This window comes from Gorilla gorilla, chromosome 7, assembly GCF_029281585.2.
Source record: "Gorilla gorilla gorilla isolate KB3781 chromosome 7, NHGRI_mGorGor1-v2.1_pri, whole genome shotgun sequence".
NCBI classification, from domain to species: Eukaryota; Metazoa; Chordata; class Mammalia; order Primates; family Hominidae; genus Gorilla; species Gorilla gorilla.
The window spans coordinates 148,908,924-148,931,438 of record NC_073231.2 but is presented as its reverse complement, the minus strand read 5'-3'; the positions used below and the strand labels follow the sequence as shown (position 1 = coordinate 148,931,438).

At 51.0% G+C, this 22,515-nt stretch overlaps 1 protein-coding gene, 1 long non-coding RNA gene and 2 pseudogenes across 3 annotated transcripts in view; 2 read left to right on the top strand and 2 right to left on the bottom strand.

Annotated features, from left to right (window-relative positions):
- Window positions 1-188: 188 nt before the first annotated feature.
- Window positions 189-2,134, bottom strand: LY6L (lymphocyte antigen 6 family member L). Its single transcript, XM_031006328.3, has 3 exons — window positions 2,041-2,134; window positions 1,840-1,956; window positions 189-744 (listed from the first exon to the last, which is right to left on the bottom strand). The coding sequence occupies exons 1-3, from the start codon at window positions 2,111-2,113 to the stop codon at window positions 518-520; spliced, it is 417 nt and encodes a 138-aa protein (XP_030862188.3). The 5' UTR covers window positions 2,114-2,134; the 3' UTR covers window positions 189-517.
- A 7,035-nt stretch (window positions 2,135-9,169) lies between these two features.
- On the top strand, window positions 9,170-10,533 carry LOC134759046 (uncharacterized protein FLJ40521-like; annotated as a pseudogene).
- Window positions 10,534-10,557: 24 nt separating this feature from the next.
- On the top strand, window positions 10,558-12,063 carry LOC134758975 (uncharacterized protein FLJ40521-like; annotated as a pseudogene).
- A 3,770-nt stretch (window positions 12,064-15,833) lies between these two features.
- LOC101144863 (uncharacterized) overlaps window positions 15,834-22,515 on the bottom strand; it is a 29,412-nt gene continuing 22,730 nt past the window's right edge. For both annotated transcript variants that reach the window (XR_010135063.1, XR_004068930.3), the window contains exon 7: window positions 15,834-17,305. This is a non-coding gene — a long non-coding RNA (uncharacterized lncRNA). The remainder of the gene's footprint in view (window positions 17,306-22,515) is intronic.

Here is a 22,515-nt window from a genome sequence, read left to right as displayed (position 1 = left end):
AAGGGGCCTCATGCAAGGGGCCATCGCCCAACAGAGACACTGTCTTTCCCGCCACCAACACCAGAGGCACCGTCCTTCCCCATCACCCAACACCGGAGGCACCATCCTTCCCCATTACCCATCAGAGGCACCGTCCTTCCCATCACCCACACCAGAGGCACCGTCCTTCCCATCACCCACACCAGAGGCACCGTCCTTCCCATCACCCACACCGGAGGCACCGTCCTTCCCATCACCCACACCAGAGGCACCGTCCTTCTCATCACCCACATCAGAGGCACCGTCCTTCCCCAGGAGGAGCAGTTGCTGAATCCTTGGGGTTCTCCAGCAAAGGGGCCCCCGTTGGGGAGGAGTGAGGTGGCTAGATCCGGGGTGGAGGCAATGGCACCCTCCCCACCACCTCAGAGAGGGAGGGTCCCCCCCCCAGTGTCCTGGAAGGGGCGGAGGCAGGATGGCAGTTGGAGGCAGGAGACGGGATGGGCCAGCAGGGCCAGGAGGGGGCGTAAAGGGAGGGCCCTCACAACAGGGCCCTGAGGAGGCTGAGGCCCACCTGAAGCAGGAGCCCCCCTCGCAGGGCCCAGCGCCCCTCCTGTGGGGTCAGCGCCCTGTTGCAGAGAGCCCAGGAACAGCAGCGCCTGGTGATCACGCCTTGCACCATGGGGGCCGGCGACCATTCGAACTTCATGTTGTCGTTGGGACATCTGGGAGCACAGCGTTTGCTGAGCAGGACGCGTACACTCCATTCTGCAGAAAAGAGGAGAGGCAGGTGGCCCCAGAGCCCCAGCAAGGAGGTATCCACAGTTATCCGGAAAGTGCAAGGATGCTTTCCGAAGGAGCAGCCGGGACCAGAAAGAGCTAGAGCACGTAACCTGGCCCTGCGAGGAGAGCCAAGAGACCACCTTCTCCTGTCCTTTACTGGGTGAGGCGCTGCAGAGCTGGGGATCCTGGCTGCCCAGGCCACCTCCGCCCGCGGCACAGCAAATACAGACTCCAGGGCAACTGGCTGTAAGGGGCCTTCCCCTGAAGCCAGGCACAGCGTGGACCACCCCTGCCGGCCCGGGGCGTGTGCGTCGTTGGGAGATGGGGTGACTCAGAGCAGTGGAAAGGGGCTGCCCATCACGGAGAACCTGCTGGGCTGGGTGCCCAGCCCTGGGCTCGTTTCTCTGTACTGCTCACTTAAAGACATGGCAGAGACTTTCTGAAGGACATGTGTCTGTCAACAACCACGGAACCCCTGAAGGGATGCACAGCATCAAAACCCAAACTGTTGAGAAAAGAGCTTGGGTGGAATCGCCCTTATGTGTCATAGAGTGTTACGGTGTGTTGTGTTGCATTCTATTTTATTATATTATGTTGTATTATGTAGCATTATATTACATCGTATTGTATTAAGCTGCAATATACACGTTATATTCATTATGCTGTGTTATACTATATGACATTGTCATACACTGTACTGATTCCAGTGCAGCCTGCCCGATGCTGGGTTGTATGGCAGGTGTACTGTGCTGTGGTAGGAAGGGCAGATAACCCATCGCCTCGAACAGCTGCCGATCCCCACCCGTGTGTTCCTGCTGTCTTTGTAAATTCAGTGACATCAGAGCCTTTGTCCTGCTGACAGTTCCTAGTGACATTTCAAATGGAGGAGAAAAAAGTCAAAATTCACACTCTGGGATGCTCGCCCGAGCCCAGCGCGGGAGAGACAGCAGGAGGCACTGTCGGACCCACAGGGCCCCAGGCCCTGGAGCGCCGAGGACTCATAGCTAAGTCGCTGAGAGGCGGGGGTACCGGCCCTTCCCCGGCACCTGGCACCTGCCCTCTGCCCGGGGGGGGACTCACTAAAAGAGACGACCACCTCGTTGGAGATGCAGACTTGGTCCAGCGGGCTGCACCAGGTGGGCGGGCACTCCGTCCAGCTGCTGACCTTGAAGCACTGGTAGCAGCTCAGGTTCCGAGCTGTGGGCAGCAAGCGGGGCGCTGTGGACCAGCGTCCGCAGCTCCAGCCCCGACGCCCCCAGCCCAGCCCGGGCCGCGCCTTACCTGGCGTCGTGGCGCAGCCAGCAGACGCCGCAGCCAGCGGGAGGGTGCACAAGGTTAGGACGAGCCTCTCCATGACGCCAGAGGGCTTGGCCTGAGTGGGGTGAGGTGGGTGTTGCGGGAGGCTTCACCCAGAGAGCCCCCTCCCCAGCTTCCTGCTCCCGGACGGGGCTTTACTCAGGGCGCACCCCCCATCCCACACTAGCCTCCTGCGCTCCCGGACGCGGCTTCACCCAGGACGTCCCCCACCTCCAGCCTCCTGCGCTCCTGGACTGGGCTTCACCGAGGGCAACCCCCACCCTCAGCCTCCTGCTCCCGACGCTCGCTCTCCTCCCTTCCCCGCATCCCCTCTCCCTGGGCACTCTGCCTTTGGTCCCCCTTCCAATCTCTCTTTCCAAACCCTCGGAGCCCGTTCTCGCCCGACCCTCATCCCAGCGCACGGCCCACAGTCCGGACCCCTCTCCCAGCACCTTCTCTCCTGCCGGGCTGCAGGGATCTGCGTCCTGGAGGAGGAGTCAGCCCTGGGACCGAGGGGGCGGGACCGGCCAGCCCCTCCTCGGGGCTCTTGTACTGGGGCGGCTCCGGGGTCCCCGAGGGCCTCAGCGTCTGCCTGCAGCCGCCTCCTGCGGAAAATAGCCCGAGGCCGGGGAGGAGGGGGACGCTTGCAGGTCCCCCAAGGCCAGCCTCAACCCCAATCACAGATCCCAGCCTCCGCGCCTTGGGGAACGTGGGGCCAGATTTGGTTCCTGACTCAGGGACCTACGGAGGCTGAAGGAGACCCAGAGGGCCCTGAGCACCTCAAAGGGCGCGGAGGGCGGGACGACCCTTTCCCTGGGGTGGGGCAGGAGTGGTCTGGATTTGGAAGCAGACGGGGGAGGGAGGAGGCTTCAAAGCGGAGGAGGAGGAAGAGGGAGGAGGCGGAGTAGGGACCCTGGGGCGCAGGTGAGGTTTGGACAACCTGAGATGGAACAGGAGCCGGCCAGGCAGATCCAGGAAGGAGCATAGTTAAGGGCAAATGAGGTTGGCGGGGATGGTTAGGCCACAGGCACAGAATCTTCGTTCTTTCTAGAGTGCTTGGAGCGCTTTCCCCTGGCAGGGGTGGCCTGGGAGGAGGGGAGAAGGGAGGAGAAGGGCAGGCGCCTCCAGGGGCCCCTCAGGCGGGCTCAGTCGCCCAGAGGAAAGCAGGCCGTGCTCCCATAACCTTACAGGAGCCTGGATCTGCCGCAGGGGTTGGGGGCTGCAGCTCCAGGACTCCTGCCAAATTTCTGGGACCTGCAGGGGGCTGAGTCCGGGCCTTTGAAGACTGGTGCCCTGGAAAAACGGCTCCTGTGCAGGCTGCCTCCCAGCTCTGTCCTCCCACACTTCGTTCTCCCACAGGTGAGGCTGGGGCCCAGCCGGGTCTGTCGAGTGCTAAAGCGCCCCTGGGCCCGTTGGAGGCTGTGGTTCCAACTTCTTTTGCAGCATCTGCTCGGCCCCATGTAGGTCCTGGATGCAGAGTGTGAGGCCGCCTCCGTCACAGCACAGACCTGCGCCCTCCTCACTAGACTCATCTGCCTCCTACACTGAGTCTTCCCTTGGTCCTATTCTTTATTCTGTTTTTTCCCCGGGAGCCAAGGGAGTTGACCCGTGTTCTCACTGGGCCTCTGGAACACAACAGCATGGACATCCCGGTTGGTGGGCACCCAGCTCTCCCCTCCAGAGGTACTGTCACACCCTCTCCCGCCTCACCGGGGGCACAGGGCCCTGCCGAACCCGGGTGATGTCAGGAAATGCTGTCCTCAGTCTGGAGGACCACCGACCCACTTTCCTCCTCGGAGCCCTTCCCTCCAGCCCAGGTGGTCACACAGCTTTCACCCTGTGTCAGGTTCGCTCTTTTCTGCTTCCTGCCTTCATTTCCTGAAAGACATCCTTTTGAGCATGTATGATGACAAGCAGGGCTGGACCCTGGGTCTGCAGCAGTGAACCGGCCCAGTCACCTGCCCTCAGGGGTCTTGCAGGAGGTAAGTCTCGGAAAGAAGAAAGGGGTAACTGCTACCCATAAGGTGGTTGGGAAGGGCTGCCCCTGGCCCCAGCGTGACTGCTGCCCACCACCTCCAGGGCCTCCGCATCCTCTCCCGCACTGCAGCCGAGTAAGCCCCTCCCCTGCTGTGGCCTTTCCAGTAATGGCTGCCGGGAGAGAAAGTGCCGGCCAGAGAGTGAGTGTGCAGCCAGGTGGGGCCATTTCCCCTGCATCCACATAGTGGCCCACCCGGCAGGACTGTCCTGTTTCTGTTTCCCCTGGTGCATGCTCTAGGGATGCCCCAGACGGGCCCTGCCCTCGGACCCCTGCCTGTCCAGGCTCAGCGTCCTCTGCTCCCTTTGTCCTCTGATGCTCCAGCCCTTTCTGCCACCCAGCCTGTGTGTGGATCAGGGCTGATTTGGGGGTGGGCTTAGAGGGCACGGGATGGAAGTTGTTTGGAGGGGAGGGACCATATGCGATTTGTTTATCATGTGCATTTTTTCATTTGCCATTCTCACTGTGATTGATTTGAATGAATTTGGCACTGTGAAATCTGCAAAGTCAAAAATCAAAAAGAAAAATCAAAAGGACATTGGCATTGGAGGCACATGCAATAAAGGAGTCCAGGTGGTAGTTGGAGCTCAGAGGCTGGAAGGAACACACAGTTCTCAAAGGAAGTGGCTGAGGGATCTGCAGAGACTCATCTGAGCCTGTGGCTGATGACAGGGTGGTGGGGCAGCCACAGCTGAGAGGGCCGTGCTCGGAGCCATACAGCTTTCAGTGCTCACGAGAAGGGACTGGCCCTCCCCAGGGCTGACCAAGTTCCTCAGTACTGCATCCAGCTGTGCTCCTGGCCTCATTTCTTCTCTCCTTCATGAATTAACTCCCAGACACAGCAGCCCCTGGAGGTGGTGGGGACTAACCAGGGACGGGAAAGGGTCAGTCAGCTTGTGGTCAGCAGGGTGGGCGGGTGCAGGCCTGGTGTTCCCAGGATACTTTGCTGGGTCATGCAGTTATCCCCATCATGTATCACTCCAGCTCCCCGGCGGGAACAGCCTGTGGCTGTTCCTGGAGGCACCCCTGGAATGAGTACAGTTCATGGACAGGCTTCAAAACAGCCCAGAGCAAAGATTTGGGTCTGAGGGTGGGGGCACGGCTCTGTGGTCTTCGCCTCCACGGTTCCCTGACTTGGTCCTGCAGTTGCCCAGGAGAGGCAAGGCCACCTCCTTGTTAAGGGCTTGCTTGTTCCTGGTGGTCTCTGTCAGGAGCCCCCACCCCCCCGGCCCCAGACTCCAACACCTGTCCAGGTGTGTGAGCCAGTGTACATCTGGCAGCAGAGAGGCCTGTAGGAGCACAGCCCACAGGCCCCAGTGACATTTGTCAAGTGTTTATTCTATCAACATTCTTCATTTCTGGCCTGATTTCAATCCTAGGAGGTGGGTACAATGAGTCCAATTCTAAAAATAATAAAATGGAACAGAGACCTGAGGAGTTGGCTTCATGATGGGGGATCAATGTCCCAATTTTAGCACCAAAGTCCTGCGACCTGGGAAGCCCTCGGTGCTGGGCAAACCAGGATGGTTGTTGCCCTGATTCAGGATTGCCCAGGTAATAGGTAGAGGGCTGAATTCAAGCCTGGCTCAGCCACACGGAGCCTCGGCCTGCACTCTGCACTGCTTCTGAGCGGTGCTGGGAGCAGCACTGTCCAAGGAGCCCGGGTCATAAAACCCAGCTGGTGAATAGGAACCACGTCTGTATGTTCTAGAAGATGAAAGAATAGAATTGAATTGAATAATAAAGATCAGAGTACATTATGCACAATTAGGACACATATATTTTAATGAAGAAAGTAATTTAAATAAAAATGTTTTATTTATGCTTATATTTTTGCTTGTGTATATGTGTGTATATAATGTTTTAGATATACAAATATATATGTTATAAGTATGTTTGGTATTTCATATTTTATATTTATGTTTTATGTTATAAATATGTTTATCGGTTATAAATCTATGTGAATATGTTATGTAAATGTTATATGTGTCAGTGTTTTGGGTGTGGATATATTTATTTAACTTTTTAAAGTGTAGATCTCAATCAGGAAAATGTGAAAGCTTCCTGTTTAGATGAAGTGGATGACCTTCCTTCCTGCCCTTATTGTATTCACTGTCAGAGAGCTGGGTGCCAGCAAGCTGCTGTGTGGGTATGTGCGCCAATCCCGGCGTAGGCACGGACGGAAACACACCGTGGAATTTTTCCAGTGAAGGGGATCTTGGTGTGATGTCCAGAGGCCTCCCCAAGTGGTGTCCTGAATGAGTCCTACAGTCTCCATCCCTGTGCTCTTGCTATGGACTGCCAGGCCGAATTGTTGACACTGAAGATCATCGTGCTCCCGCTACACTTATACCTCTGACCCTTTTTCCTTTTCACCTTGGCTGTTGGGAAGCTCAGATCGTAACCATTTGCGCCAGGCACATGTGTAGGGCCTGGCGGGTTTCTTGCTTGCCCCTCCTGGCTCTGCCCAGGTCATAACTCGGTTGCCTTTCTCCTCCCCTTGCCATGTGGAACCCTGGTTTGAGTGTCTGATTCTTAGGGCTGTGGAGCTTTAGCCCTTTTGACTCTACATAGTTTTGGTGACTTGGCTCCTTTCACGCTCCAGTTCCTGGCCCTGCCTTGGGGGCTCCATGCACAGCTCTCCCTGGGAACAGGTCTTCTCCTTGCCCTGTCTTAATCTGGGGACAGGTGTCTGGGCGTCCCCAGCGAGACCCCTCTCTGCTGCTGACAGGGCTCCCAGGAGGAACAACAGTGGCACCCCAGAGAGGTGTGGGAGTGCTGAGAAAATTGGGTCAGCAGTGGGGGCCTCACACTCCGGCCCCTCACTCCCTGTGCCTGAGCAATTCATCAGGTGCTCTCTTTCTTAGACAGACAGGTGTGTGCAATTGTGTTCCGTTTCTGACTTTGGGTTTAGTGATATCAGTAAGCCTGAATGGTCTCCCCAGTGCACAATCCTTCTGGTTCACAAAATCACAAAATCAGTCAAACACACAGGCACCAAGGAGCTCTTGAACCAGAGAGTCCAGTACTTTCATTTTGTTCTAAAGGTACAGATTGTTATCATTTTGATTTTTTTTCAAGGCAACAGTGAGCAAGGATTTTGTTATCATTTTCAAACAGACACATTTACCACACTGACAGTATTCTCTGACCCAGCACAGACGTTCATAACAAAAGCATCAGTGACATAGTTACACGTTAAAACATTGAAAACCACTATTCTAATAAACCACAGTTAAAGAAGAAGTCATATTGGAAATTAAAATACCTAGAAATGATTAAAACTAAGATACTACTATCAAAACTATTGGGCTGCAGTAAAAAGCTTTACCTGAGAAAAATCTAACCCTATATATTTGCATTGGGAAATAAGAAAGGTTAAATTCTTTTTTTCTTTGAGATGGAGTCTTGTTCTGTTGCCCAGGCTGGAGTGCAGTGACGTGATCTTGGCTCACTGCAACTTCTGTCTCCCGGGCTCAAGTGATTCTCCTGTCTCAGCTTCCTAAGTAGCTGGAAGTACAGTTGTGCACCACCACGCCTGGCTACTTTTTGTATTTTTAGTAGAGATGGGGTTTCATCATGTTGCCCAGGCTGGTCTTGAACCCCTGACCTCAAATGATCCACCCTCCTCGGCCTCCCAAAGTGCTGGGATTACAGGCGTGAGCCACCGTGCCTGGCCTTATTTTTGAATTAATAATGTTCTCAGCCATTAGAGTGATATTTGGTGAGTAGGAGGGAGACTTTTTTCTTAGGTGATCAATGCTGGAGTTATTAGAGGGAAACTGGTGGGAAGCCTGAAGTTAGCAAGCTCAGGGTCCAACCTCCACATTTCAAAACTCAACTGAAGAAAAGAGACAGGACTGAGAATGCCTATTAACAAAACAGAAAAATCAGCATGGCCATGGCTGCGTGTTTGAAGGAACAAAAATTAGACAAATATCTGGCAAGACTGAATAAGGAAAAAAGATCCACAGATGAATAATGTAAATGAAAAAAATGGGTCACAATGACAAGTAACTCCCAGATTTTGTAATGCAAAAAGACAAGATTTTCACATCCGGTTAGCATGAGGAAAGAGTGTGAAGCCATCCTTTCTATTTCAACAATGAGAAAAAATGGAATTATGTACAAAAATTATCATTTCTTTCAAATGCATTGGAAAATGGTGGGTGCAAATCTGAAGGAACTGCCAGTCTGGGGGGGCCCCTTTCTTGCAGTGGAGCTGAATGGTGCTGAGGGCGGGTTCGTCATCGGCAGAGCTCTATCTGCGGGGAGAGACTGATGTTTCTTGGTTCTTTTGCATATAATTTCCAGCACACTAGCAAAAATTATAAGAATTACAGGAGAGTGTGATTTTCAACCAAGAGATAAGCTATTCAATAGAAGCAGATGCACAGATAACCCAGATGAAAGAATTAAATGCTTTACAATATTCTTGTAAATACATGAAATGAGATGGAGGAAAGGATGGACAAAATGGATGAAAAGATGGAGAATTTCAACAGAGAGATAGAAGCTATGAAAATAAGTGCTTATTATTTGTTATTAAAAATAAAATAATAAAAAGTGTTTATTATTATATTAACCAATTAATATAATACCTGAAATTAAGAACTCATTGGATGGGCTTAAGAGCAGACTAAACATATAGTAGCAAAAAGGATTGATGAAGTTTCAGACAGGTCCATAGAAATTATCCAAAATAAAGCACAGAGAAAAGATAGAATTAAAAGTACACAAACACACACACCCACATACACACATGCACAGAGAGAGACAGAGACAGAAGAGGGCCATATGGTACTGATCCAACTGTCTTAACATGTATATTGGAATCCCAGGAGAAGGGTGAGAATGGGATAGGAGCAATATTATTTTGATGGATAATAGCCAATTTTCCAAAATTGGTAAGAGACATTAACCCAAGATTCAATAGGCTTATCAAACTCCATGAAGTATAAAACTGGAGAAAACCATATTTAGTCACATCATAATCAAACTGCTGAAACTAAAGGAAAAGAGAAAAATGTTAGCTGCAGCCAGGAGAAAAAAACACCTTAGCACTAGGGAACCCCGAGGATGACGGCTGTCTCCTCAAACAGGGACCCCAAGAATGACGGCTGTCTTCTCAAACAGGGACCCCGGGGACGACGGCTGTCTCCTCAAACAGGGACCCCAAGAATGACGGCTTTCTTCTCAAACAGGGACCCCGGGGACGACGGCTGTCTCCTCAAACAGGGACCCCAAGAATGACGGCTTTCTTCTCAAACAGGGACCCCGGGGACGACAGCTGTCTCCTCAAACAGGGACCCCAAGAATGACGGCTTTCTTCTCAAACAGGGACCCCGGGGACGACAGCTGTCTCCTCAAACAGGGACCCCAAGAATGACGGCTGTCTCCTCAAACAGGAACCCCGAGGACGACGGCTGTCTCCTCAAACAGGGACCCCGAGGACGACGGCTGTCTCCTCAAACAGGGACCCCGAGGACGACGGCTGTCTCCTCAAACAGGAACCCCGAGGACGACGGCTGTCTCCTCAAACAGGGACCATGAGGACGACGGCTGTCTCCTCAAACAGGGACCATGAGGACGACGGCTGTCTCCTCAAACAGGGACCCCAAGAATGACGGCTGTCTCCTCAAACAGGGACCATGAGGACGACGGCTGTCTCCTCAAACAGGAACCCCGAGGACGACGGCTGTCTCCTCAAACAGGGACCCCAAGAATGACGGCTGTCTCCTCAAACAGGGACCATGAGGACGACGGCTGTCTCCTCAAACAGGAACCCCGAGGACGACGGCTGTCTCCTCAAACAGGGACCCCAAGAATGACGGCTTTCTTCTCAAACAGGAACCCCGAGGACGACGGCTGTCTCCTCAAACAGGGACCCCGAGGACGACGGCTGTCTCCTCAAACAGGGACCCCGAGGACGACGGCTGTCTCCTCAAACAGGGACCCCGAGGACGACGGCTGTCTCCTCAAACAGGGACCCCGAGGACGACGGCTGTCTCCTCAAACAGGGACCATGAGGACGACGGCTGTCTCCTCAAACAGGGACCCCAAGAATGACGGCTGTCTCCTCAAACAGGGACCATGAGGACGACGGCTGTCTCCTCAAACAGGAACCCCGAGGACGACGGCTGTCTCCTCAAACAGGGACCCCAAGAATGACGGCTTTCTTCTCAAACAGGAACCCCGAGGACGACGGCTGTCTCCTCAAACAGGGACCCCGAGGACGACGGCTGTCTCCTCAAACAGGGACCCCGAGGACGACGGCTGTCTCCTCAAACAGGGACCCCGAGGACGACGGCTGTCTCCTCAAACAGGGACCCCGAGGACGACGGCTGTCTCCTCAAACAGGGACCATGAGGACGACGGCTGTCTCCTCAAACAGGGACCATGAGGACGACGGCTGTCTCCTCAAACAGGGACCCCAAGAATGACGGCTGTCTCCTCAAACAGGGACCATGAGGACGACGGCTGTCTCCTCAAACAGGGACCCCGAGGACGACGGCTGTCTCCTCAAACAGGGACCCCAAGAATGATGGCTTTCTTCTCAAACAGGGACCCCGAGGACGATGGCTTTCTTCTCAAACAGGGACCCCGGGGACGACGGCTGTCTCCTCAAACAGGGACCCCAAGAATGACGGCTGTCTTCTCAAACAGGGACCCCGAGGACGACAGCTGTCTCCTCAAACAGGGACCCCAAGAATGACGGCTGTCTCCTCAAACAGGAACCCCGAGGACGACGGCTGTCTCCTCAAACAGGGACCCCAAGAATGACGGCTGTCTCCTCAAACAGGGACCCCAAGAATGACGGCTGTCTCCTCAAACAGGAACCCCAAGAATGACGGCTTTCTTCTCAAACAGGAACCCCGAGGACGACGGCTGTCTCCTCAAACAGGGACCCCAAGAATGATGGCTTTCTTCTCAAACAGGGACCCCGAGGACGATGGCTTTCTTCTCAAACAGGGACCCCGAGGACGACAGCTGTCTCCTCAAACAGGGACCCCGAGGACGACGGCTGTCTCCTCAAACAGGGACCCCGAGGACGACGGCTGTCTCCTCAAACAGGGACCCCAAGAATGACGGCTGTCTCCTCAAACAGGGACCCCAAGAATGACGGCTTTCTCCTCAAACAGGGACCATGAGGACGACGGCTGTCTCCTCAAACAGGAACCCCGAGGACGACGGCTGTCTCCTCAAACAGGGACCCCAAGAATGACGGCTGTCTCCTCAAACAGGGACCCCGAGGACGACGGCTGTCTCCTCAAACAGGAACCCCAAGAATGACGGCTGTCTTCTCAAACAGGAACCCCGAGGACGACGGCTGTCTCCTCAAACAGGGACCCCAAGAATGACGGCTTTCTTCTCAAACAGGAACCCCGAGGACGACGGCTGTCTCCTCAAACAGGGACCCCGAGGACGACGGCTGTCTCCTCAAACAGGGACCCCGAGGACGACGGCTGTCTCCTCAAACAGGGACCATGAGGACGACGGCTGTCTCCTCAAACAGGGACCATGAGGACGACGGCTGTCTCCTCAAACAGGGACCCCGAGGACGACGGCTGTCTCCTCAAACAGGGACCATGAGGACGACGGCTGTCTCCTCAAACAGGGACCCCGAGGACGACGGCTGTCTCCTCAAACAGGGACCCCAAGAATGATGGCTTTCTTCTCAAACAGGGACCCCGAGGACGATGGCTTTCTTCTCAAACAGGGACCCCGGGGACGACGGCTGTCTCCTCAAACAGGGACCCCAAGAATGACGGCTGTCTTCTCAAACAGGGACCCCGAGGACGACGGCTGTCTCCTCAAACAGGGACCCCAAGAATGACGGCTGTCTTCTCAAACAGGGACCCCGGGGACGACGGCTGTCTCCTCAAACAGGGACCCCAAGAATGACGGCTGTCTCCTCAAACAGGGACCCCAAGAATGACGGCTGTCTCCTCAAACAGGAACCCCAAGAATGACGGCTTTCTTCTCAAACAGGGACCCAGAGGACGACGGCTTTCTTCTCAAACAGGGACCCCGGGGACGACGGCTGTCTTCTCAAGCAGGGAACACGAGGACAATGGCTGTCTTCTCAAATAGGGGCCCTGAGGATGATGGCTGTCTCCTCAAACAGGGACCCCCAGAATGACAGCTGTCTCCTCAAACAGGAACTTTGGAAGCCAGAAGCAGACACTGGTAAGAAATCAAATTGCCAACTTGGATTCTGATACTATTTAAAATTTCCCTCACAAATGAGGGCAAAATAAAGGCCTTTTTTCAGATAAATAAAAGCTGAGAGGAATTGCTGCCAACTGCAATGTCAGGAGGAAGCATGGGGGTGCCACATTCTTTTCAGAGGGTAAATGTGAAGGGAGGTTGTGTTAGATGGTGTGTTGACTTTGGGGTGGATGGTGCTGGATTTTCTGTTGTAACCTTGAACCCAGCACACCCTCTTCTGAAGAACCACCAGACTCCCTCCCGTGTGGCTCTGAATTAGTTTTCCAAGGGAAACTCACGTAGAACTTGGAAGATTAAGCAGAGACCCTCCTTTCCTGGGGTCGCTGAAGCCGGGCGCGTGCGTAGACGGGAGCCTCACAGAGGTCCTCCTGCGAGCTTGTGGGGATGCTCTTTGCTGTAGAGAGTGACAGTGGGTGGAAGCTGTTTGGGGACCTTGGGGATTGCAGCGGCTTCCAGGAAAACTTATTTATTTATCAATAGACTCTATTTCTTTGAGCAGTTTTGGCTTTATAGAAAATCGAGAAGATAGTACAGAGGGTTCCCGTGTATCCTGCCCTGTCTCACATTTCTCCTCTTACTCACACTTTGCATTCATGTGGAACAATGGATAAACCAATATTGATACGTGGTTATTAACACAAGTTTATAGCTTACCCCAGGGCTCACTCTTTGTATTGTATATTCTGCGGGTTTTGACAAATCCATAACATCATGCGTCCACCATTACAATGTTGCAGAATCGTTTCAGGGCCTTAAAAATCCCCTTGCTCCACCCACTCATCCCTCCCCTCTATCCCATAGCCCTCTGACCACCGCTGCCAGGAGAACGTTTGAGACCTCTTCTTGGGTGCTTTAAGCTGACATGTCCACCATCAAGTCTTCTCACTGTGGGGACAGCTTCCCCAACATCCATGCTGCCGGGTCTTCTGCCAGCCATGCCGCCTCCTGAGTCTATATTCCATGCCGGGTCTTCCGCCAGCCATGCCGCCTCCTGAGTCTACATTCCATGGCGCGTCTTCCGCCAGCCATGCCTCGTCCTGAGTCTATTTTCCATGCCGGGTCTTCCGCCAGCCATGCCGCCTCCTGAGTCTGTATTCCATGCCGGGTCTTCCGCCAGCCATGCCGCCTCCTGAGTCTGTATTCCATGCCGGGTCTTCCGCCAGCCATGCCGCCTCCTGACTGTATATTCCATGCCGCCTCCTGAGTCTGTATTCCATGCCGCCTCCTGACTCTATATTCCATGCCGCCTCCTGAGTCTATATTCCATGCCGGGTCTTCCGCCAGCCATGCCGCCTCCTGAGTCTATATTCCACCCTTTATTCCATCACATGTAAAAACAAGTGACCTTCCTTTCCCCACCACACTCTGATCAATACGATCTCTTTCTGGGTGAAAGTGTGTGCTCTGGGAAGCCAGCCAGTCCTGTTAGAATACTGTGTAACATAAATACTAAGTCTGTTAATTTACAACATCAGTCCCTGTATAAAATAATAGGGTAGAGGAGGAGTGAGAGAAGAAATGAAATAATACATAAAAACATAGGGCAACTGCGGCCGGGCACGGTGGCTCACGCCTCTAATCCCAGCACTTTGGGAGGCCGAGGCGAGTGGATCATGAGGTCGGGAGTTCGAGATCAGCCTGGCCAACATGGTGAAACCCCATCTCTACTAAAGATAAAATAATTAGCTGGGTGTGGTGAGGCGCGCCTGTAATCCCAGCTACCCAGGAGGCTGGAGCAGGAGAATCACTTGAACCCAGGAGGCAGAGGTTGTAGTGAGCAGAGATCATGCCACTGCACTCCAGCCTGGGCGACAGGGTGAGACTCCATCTCAAAAAAAAAAATATATATATATATATAAAAATATTTATATATATACTCCATCTCAAAATATATATATTTTATATATATAATATTTATATATAAATATTATATATAAATATTTATATTATATATAATATTTATAATATATAAATAATATATAATATAATATATATTAATATATATTTATATATAATACATATAATATATATAAATATATATATATTTATATATATATCAGCTGGAGAAAGCCCATGGGCACTTGTTATGGCTGAACTGTGCCCCCCTCAAATTCACATGTTGAGCCCTCACTCCCGCTACCTCAGAATATGATAGCATTTGAAAATAGGGTCCTTAAAGAGGTGATTACGGTAGAATGCGGTCATTAGGGTGGGCCCTAGTCCAGCATGCCTGGTGTCCTTATAAGAGGAGGTGAGGACACAGACACACACAGAAGGGCAACCGTGACAGAATGCAGGGAGCAGATGCCATCTGCATGCCAAGGAGAGGGGCCCCAGGGGGGAGCCAGCCCTGCTGGCACCTTGATCTCTGATTTCCAGCCTCCAGGACAGCGACAGAATCCATTCCCGTAGCTTAAGCCCCCAGTTGTGGTGTTCGTTATGGCGGCAGGAGCTGACTAGTGCACTGCCGGACCCTAATGCCTGGGGCTTCCCACGACGCTGGGTGCGGCTGCTGTAACATCCCCTGTCCCCTGTTCATTCACGTGTAGTTTGTCCTCAGGAAAGGGCTCTTTACTGGTGGGCTTGTAGACGCCACAGGTTCAGGTGTTCTCTGCTTGCAGAGTCTGATTAACAAGAGCAGGGGCCGGTAGAAAGCAAGAGACTTCATTAGCCAAGACTAGTGAAAGGAAGTAGCTGGATTCTGACCCAGAGCAACCACTTCAAATGTGGGGGGAAAGGCAGAGGTTCACAAATGGAAAGCTGGATATGGAAGGCATGCAGGAATCGTGCTGAGCACAGCGCCTGTGTGTCCCGTCCTGGTGGCTGTCTTGGGTCCCAGTTCACCTGGAGCGCGGGCCGGCATCATCGCAACTATGGCCGGGCTGTTAATTACCCGCTTTGAAGTCATCTCTGGAATTTTGCAGCTGGGTCCCCGGGCTTGGCCTGTCTGTCTCAAGATTAGCCTGCGGCACTTCTAAGAAGGCACATAATTAGATACTAATGGACAGAGAACTTTGAGAGAGTATGTACGGTGAGAAAGGGAGGGATGAGGAGTGTATTTCAAGGCTAAGGGAAAAGGCTTCTGCAGTTTGCTTCCAGGTTATAGCTTGAAACCCAAGAGAAAGGAAACAAGTTTAAAAATGCGTTTTGGAGGCCAGCCACTCGGTTACAGGGTGACTAAGCCCTCACTGCGGAAGCGTCTGGACTTTCCGCAGCCTTGTCTCTTTCTAGGGGCTCTGGTTCCCATTAACTTCTTCCCTTGGATCTGGGAGACGTAAGAGATGAGAGAGAGCCTTGAGCCCAGAGACAATTCCCCCCACCCCATGGGAGCGGGGCCAGCTCGCTTCCTTGGTGAGTTGAAAACAGCCCCAGCTAGGATGGCACAGCCCCTTGCTTTGCCTATTGACTCAGAGGCAGGAGCTCAGAACCACCATGGGTCAACTTCCGTTCCCAATTCCCCGGACCCTTGGGGTCCCCCTGGGGCGGTGCGGGGAGCATTTCTCCCTGGGACATAAGATCTCAGACCCAGCCCAGCTTGCTCCTGCAGTGACAGGATAAACAATTCTGGGAGTGGCACTGCAGAAGAGCTTGGATTTTATCTTAAGCATGGTAGTTTTCTAGGAAGTTATTAGTCAATCTAGAGCGAGATATTCTCAGGAAAAAAAAAAGAAATTATTAGTCAAGTGCCCTTTTGTTGGCATAAATCACCATAACAACCACTATAAATATATAATTACTGTTCTCCAAGGAAACTGAGACAAGAAAATTTTGACTCTTGCCTGTTGTGATAGTCTGTTCTTTTGTTGTTGTAAAGAAATACCTAAGACTGGGCAATTTACAAAGAAGAGGTTTAATTGGCTCTTGGTATTGCAGGCTGTACGGGAAGCACGGTGCTGGCATCTGCTTGGCTTCTCGGGAGGCCTCAGGAAGTTTCCAATCATAGCAGAAGGCAAAGGCGAAGCAGGTTATGGGGAAAAGAAAGAGAGATCAGATTGTTACTGTGTCTACGTAGAAAAGGAAGACATAAGAAACTCCATTTTGATCTGTACTAGGAAAAATTGTCTGCTTTGAGGTGCTGTTAATCTGTAACTTTAGCCCCAACTCTGTGCTCACAGAAACATATGCTATATTGAATCAAGGTTTAAGGGATTTAGGGCTGTGCAGAATGTGCCTTGTTAACAATTTGTTTGCAGGCAGTATGCTTGGTAAAAGTCATCGCCATTCTCCATTCTTTATTAACCAGGGACACAATGCACTGTGGAAAGCCGCAGGGACCTCTGCCCAAGAAAGCCTGGGTATTGACCAAGGTTTCCCCCCACTGAGACAGCCTGAGATATGGCCTTGTGGGAAAGGAAAGACCTTACATCCCCCAGCCGGACACCTGCGAAGGGTCTGTGCTGAGGAGGAGTAGTGAAAGAGGGAGGCCTCTTTGCAGTTGAGATAAGAGGAAGGCTTCTGTCTCCTGCTCCTCCCTGGGAATGGAATGCCTCAGTGTAAAGCTGACCATTAGTTCTATTCTGAGATAGGAGAAAACTGCCCTGTGGCTGGAGGCGAGATATGCTGGCAGCAATACTGCTCTGTTACTCTTTGCTACACTGAGATGTTTGTGTAAAGTGAAACATAAATCTAGCCTACGTGCACATCCAGGCACAGTACCTTCCCTTGAACTTATTCATGATACAGATTCCTTTGCTCACATGTTTCCCTGCTGACCTTCTCCCCACCATCGCCCTGTTGCCCTGCCACACTCCCCTCGCCAAGATAGTAAAAATAGTGATCAATAAATCCTGAGGGAGCTCAGAGACCAGCGCCGACGCGGGTCCTCGCATGTTAAGCGCCGGTCTCCTGGGCCCACTGTTCTTTCTCTATACTTTGTCTCTGTGTCTTATTTCTTTTCTCAGTCTCTTATCTCCACCTGACGAGAAATACTCACAGGTGTGGAGGGGCAGGGGTCCATGTGGCTTTCTGCAGTGCATTGTGTCCCTGGTTAATAGAGAATGGAGAATGGTGATGACTTTTACCAAGCACACTGCCTGCAAACATGTTGTTAACAAGGCATAACCTGCACAGCCCTAAATCCATTAAACCTTGATTCAATACAGCACATGTTTCTGTGAGCACAGGGGTGTGGCTAAAGTTACAGATTAACAGCATCTCAAAGCAGAACAATTTTTCTTAGTAGAGATCAAAATGGAGTTTCTTATGTCTTCCTTTTCTACGTAGACACAGTAACAATCTGAGCTCTCTTTCTTTTCCCCACAGCAGGTATCTCACATAACAAGAGTGGAGAAAGGGGTAGGAGGCACCTCACTCTTTTAAACAATTACATCTCACATGAACTCAGAGCGAGAACTCACTCACTGTCATGAGGATGTCACCAACACGTTCATGAGGGACCCACCCCAACGATCCAAACACCACCCACCAGGCCCACCTCCACCACTGGGGATTACACTTCCAGAGATTTCTGAAATGCCTTTGAGGCCTTTTCCCCATGACATTTGGAAGAGACAGACATCTAAACCATATCATTCCACCCTGGGCTTCCCGAATCTCATGTCCTTCTCACATTGCAAAGTAAGATCGTCCCTTCTCAGTAGTTCCCCAAAGTCTTAACTCGTCCCAGCATCAACACAACCAAAAGCCTCCAGTCCCAGGTTCAAAGTCTCATCTGGAAATGAGTTCTTTCCACCTATGAACCTTTGAACTCAAAGACAAGTTATTTATTTCCAAGATACAATGGGGATGCAGGCATTGGGTAAACATTCCCATTCCAAAAGGGAGAAATTGGCCAAAAGAAAGGAACAACTGTCCTCTTTCTGGTCTATGCCTCCAAGATGACAAAGAAAAGAAGGAACAATGGTCATGCCAAAAAGGGCCGCAGCCATGTGCAGCCGATTCGCTGCACGAATGGTGCCTGATGTGTGGCCAAGGACAAGGCCATTAAGAAATTCATCATTTGAGGCTGGGCGCAGTGGCTCACACCTGTAATCCCAGCACTTTGGGAGACCAAGGTGGGTGGATCACCTGAGGTCATGAGTTCCAGACCAGCCTGGCCAACATGGCAAAACCCTGTCTCTACTAAAAATACAAAAAATAGCCGGTGTGATGGCAGGTGCCTGTAATCCCAGCTACTCAGGAGGCATGAGAATTGCTTGAACCTGGGAGGTGGAGGTTGTAGTGAGCTGAGATTGCGCCACTGCACTCCAGCCTGAGTGATAGAGTGAGACCCCATCTCGAAAGAAAAGAAAAGAAATTCATCATTGGAAACATCATGGAGGCCGCAGCAGTCAGGGACATTTCCGAAGTGAGTGTCTTCAATGCCTATGTGCTTCCCAAGCTGTATGTGAAGCTACTTTCTTGTGTGGGGTGTGCAATGCACAGCAAGGTAGTCAGGAATGGATCTCGTGAAGCCCACAAGGACCGAACACCCCCGCCTCGATTTAGACCTGTGGGTGCTGCCCCATGACCGCCACCAAAGCCCATGTGAGGAACTGAGTCCTTAAAGCCTGAAGACGGACTATTCTCAGGAGAAAAACAAAATAGATATCATACAAGAAAGAAAGAAAGAAGGAAGGAAGGAAGGAAAGAAAGAAAGAAGGAAAGAAAGAAAGAGAAAGAAAGAAAGAGAAAGAAAGGGACAACCGGCCACACACAAGTCCTGCGCCCGGCACGGGAGTCATTAAGTCTTTCGGCTCCAGTACAGGCAATACTGCGTCTCTCCCTACACAGTCATCTAGGGAGGATAATTCTGTCAGATTGGAAGCACTTTGGTTATCCACCCATGACCAAAAAAAAAAAAAAAAAAATCTTCTATTGCAACACAGCTTGGCCAATGTTTGTTTGAGGGTCTGAGAAATGATGGCCAGTTTTTGGATCTTCGAAATTTCACACATTTATCCATTAAAACTGTTCTGCCAGAGGTCAGGCAAAGAGGGCAGGACACCTTGCATGCTGGCATGTATGTGGCTGCATAACAAGGATGCTGAAGAAAAGGGAAATGAGCTCATGGTGTGAGGCACTGCTAAGGTCTGTCCTGCTCCCCAGGGGAGGAAGAGAAAACCTCCCAAACCTGACAGTAAGTACCCTAAACCCCATAGTGTCTCCTGCCCCACCTCAGAAAAGAGAGGGAATGTCACCCCCAGAGTACAGGGAAGCAGCAGGGATTCTGTCTTCCTCTCAGATTAGGCAAGGTACTAATTTTGGCTGAGGAGTCACAGAGTCCAGAGCAGGGCACTGCATAGTGTTCCCACGATGACAACATCCATCAGCAAGCAGCTCCAGCCCAAAATGATTGGGCCTGTAATCCCTGCTCCACCTCGGACTTGTTACATTGGAAGAACTCTAACCCTCCCTACAGACAGGGAGGATCCCTGAAAGATGGCTGAATTATTTACCACTATTTGCTGCACACCATCTCACCTGGGCAGACGAGCAGGCTCTCTGGGACATTATGCTCACTGCAGATGAGCTACGGCTGGTTTTAAATAAAGCAAAGGAAGAGGCACAGCACCTTCATGATGAAAATCCAGACGACACTCCAGATCCCGACTGGAGCAATTCCCTGCACGGACCCAAACTGGGATGTTGTAGAGGACATACATCCCACTGTAGCTAACCTGTATACTATGTCTGCTTCTCTTCCTGGAGATCATAAATGGTTTGCAGTACTGGATTTAAAAGAAGTTTTCTTTTGCATACCCACAGACACAGAAAGCCAATTGTTGTTCACCTTTGAATAGACAGGTCCTAAAGCCACACACAAGTTCAGTATCATTGGCCTGTGCTCCCACCAGGATTTCAAAGCTCTCCAACTATATTTGGAGTAGCCTTGGCTCAAGATTTGAGGAGCTTACAATCGAAAAACTGGGTATATTTACAATATGTGGATGATTTACTAATATCTAGCCCCTCTGAATGGGACTATCAGAATAACACCATTAAAACCCTAAACCATCTAGCAACCTGTGGATATAAGGTTTCAAGTAAAAAGGCTCAAATATGCCAACAAACTGTGGAATATTTAGGTTTTCTCCATAGAAGGGAAACAGAGCTCTAACAGTGGAAGGGCGAAATGCAACCGCTTCCATCTCAGCCACTGCTACCCGAAGGCAGCTAAAAGGATTTCTAGGCATAACAGGGTTTTGTTAATCTGGATTCCTAACTATGAACTACTGGTAAAGCCACTAGACAAACTGTTGAAGGGAGCTAACAATGGCCCCTTCGACTGTGAACAAAACATCAGCATGCATGTGAATAACTGAAACCTAAGTTAACCTCTGCCCTAGCCCTGGGGCTCCCAAATTCTCACAAGCCTTTTCATGAGCCCTGTATGTGCCTGAGAGACTGGGTCTAACACTAGGGGTCCTTACACAGAAATTAGGAAGAATATTGCAGCCAGTGGCTTACTGGATGCTGTGGCCAAAGGCTGGCTCCTTGTGTAAGGGCAGTCGCTGCCACTGCCTGCTGTTAAAGGAAGCTGAAAAGTTGGTTTGGGGACAGCGCATCATGATCCATGAGACTCACCAGGTGCAGGTGTTACTAGAACAGAAGGGAGGCTACTGGCTGACAGTGGGCAGGCTGAGCAAATGCCAGGCCACACTCCCAGATGACCCTGCAGTGAAAGTGCAGACTGCTGGAGTCTTAAACCCAGAAACTGTACTTCCCGCTACTGAAGAGCCTAAAGAACCTATGCACAATCACTTAGAAATTATTGACCAGGTGTTTTCCAGTTGCCCTAATTTAAAGGACACAGCCCTGCCACATGCAGACTGGACATTGTTTGTGGATGGGAGCAGCCTGGTAACCAACAGAAAAAGAAATGCTGCATATGCCTTGCTAACTGTTTCTGAGGTAACAGAAGCGAGGACTTTACCAGTAGGAACCTCTGCACAGGAGGCAGAACTGATTGCCCTTACGAGAGCCCTGCGGTTGTCCCAAGTACTCAGGGCACTCGGAGTAAATTGGGAGCTGCATTCAGCATGGAGACCACAATCCTCTGGACTGATGGAAAGGAAAAATCAAACCGTTAAAACAGTTCTTGCCAAACCGTGTCAGGAAACTCAACTGAAATGGATTTAGGACTTTGGCCTTGCACTGCTCCGGGTAAGAGTGACCCCCAGAAGTGGGATTAGGTTAAGTCCCTATGAAATTATATATGGGAGACCCTTTGCTGCTAGTCTGTCTCAGGTTACTGGGGTGCCTCTTAGTAGAAAGCCAACTATTAAACATACTCAAGTGGGACAAATCCTTCATGTTTTGCACAAGCTTGCTCCAAACAGGAGCCTGTGAACTCGGCAGAACTTGTCCAGTTTTTCCAGCCTGGTGATCAAGTGCTGCTAAAAAATGGAGGGGACAGGCCCAACTCAGCAGCTGTCTGTCCGCTTTGCCAATACCAAGCTGTCATAACAATGGAAAGTTTCAGAAAATCTTGACACGTGATTCATAAGCCCTTGTTCTTCTCCAAGGTTGCCCTGGCTATTCTAAAACTTTAGTATTTCCAGATAAATTACAGACTCAGCAGGTGAATTTTGACATCATCATCATCATCATCATCATTCCTGATACCCTTTTGATCAGGATTGCATCAAATCTGTACATCAATTTAAAAGTATTAACTCTTCCAACAGATGCCTTTGTATGTCCTTCCTTATATAGATCTCCATTTTTTTCTCATGTGTATTTTTATTTTTATTTCTTTGAGATGGAGTCTCACTCTGTCACCCAGGCTGGAATGCAATGGTGCGATCTTGGCTCACTGCAACATCCGCCTCCCGGGTTCAATGATTTTCCTGCCTCAGCTTCCCGAGTAGCTGGGATTACAGGTGCCCACCATCACTCCCAGCTAATTTTTTGTGTATTTAGTACTCCTGGTCAACAGGATTTCACCATGCTGACCAGGCTGGTCTTGAACTCCTGACCTCATGATCCACCCGCCTCGTCCTCCCAGAGTGCTGGGATTACAGGCGTGAGCCACCACGCCCGGCCTCTTGTGTATTTTCTTGGTTTTTCGGGGTAGGGGTCTTCTGCATCTCTTGTTAGGTTTCATTTTGAACATTCTATTGGTTTTGATGATAATATAAATGATACTGTCTTTAACATTTCACTTTACCTTGTCAGTCTATAGAATATATTTGATTTTTGTACCTTGACCTTCAGAACCCTGTTAAATTTATGTATATTTTGTTTGCAAA

Coding starts and splice junctions, on each gene's coding strand:
- LY6L (XM_031006328.3), bottom strand. CDS start 2,113: ATGGAGAGGCTCGTCCTAACCTTGTGCACCCTCCCGCTGGCTGCGGCG. Junction 1,957..2,040: donor TGGCTGCGCCACGACGCCAG/GTAAGGCGCGGC, acceptor TGCTGCCCACAG/CTCGGAACCTGAGCTGCTAC. Junction 745..1,839: donor CGAGGTGGTCGTCTCTTTTA/GTGAGTCCCCCC, acceptor TCTTTTCTGCAG/AATGGAGTGTACGCGTCCTG.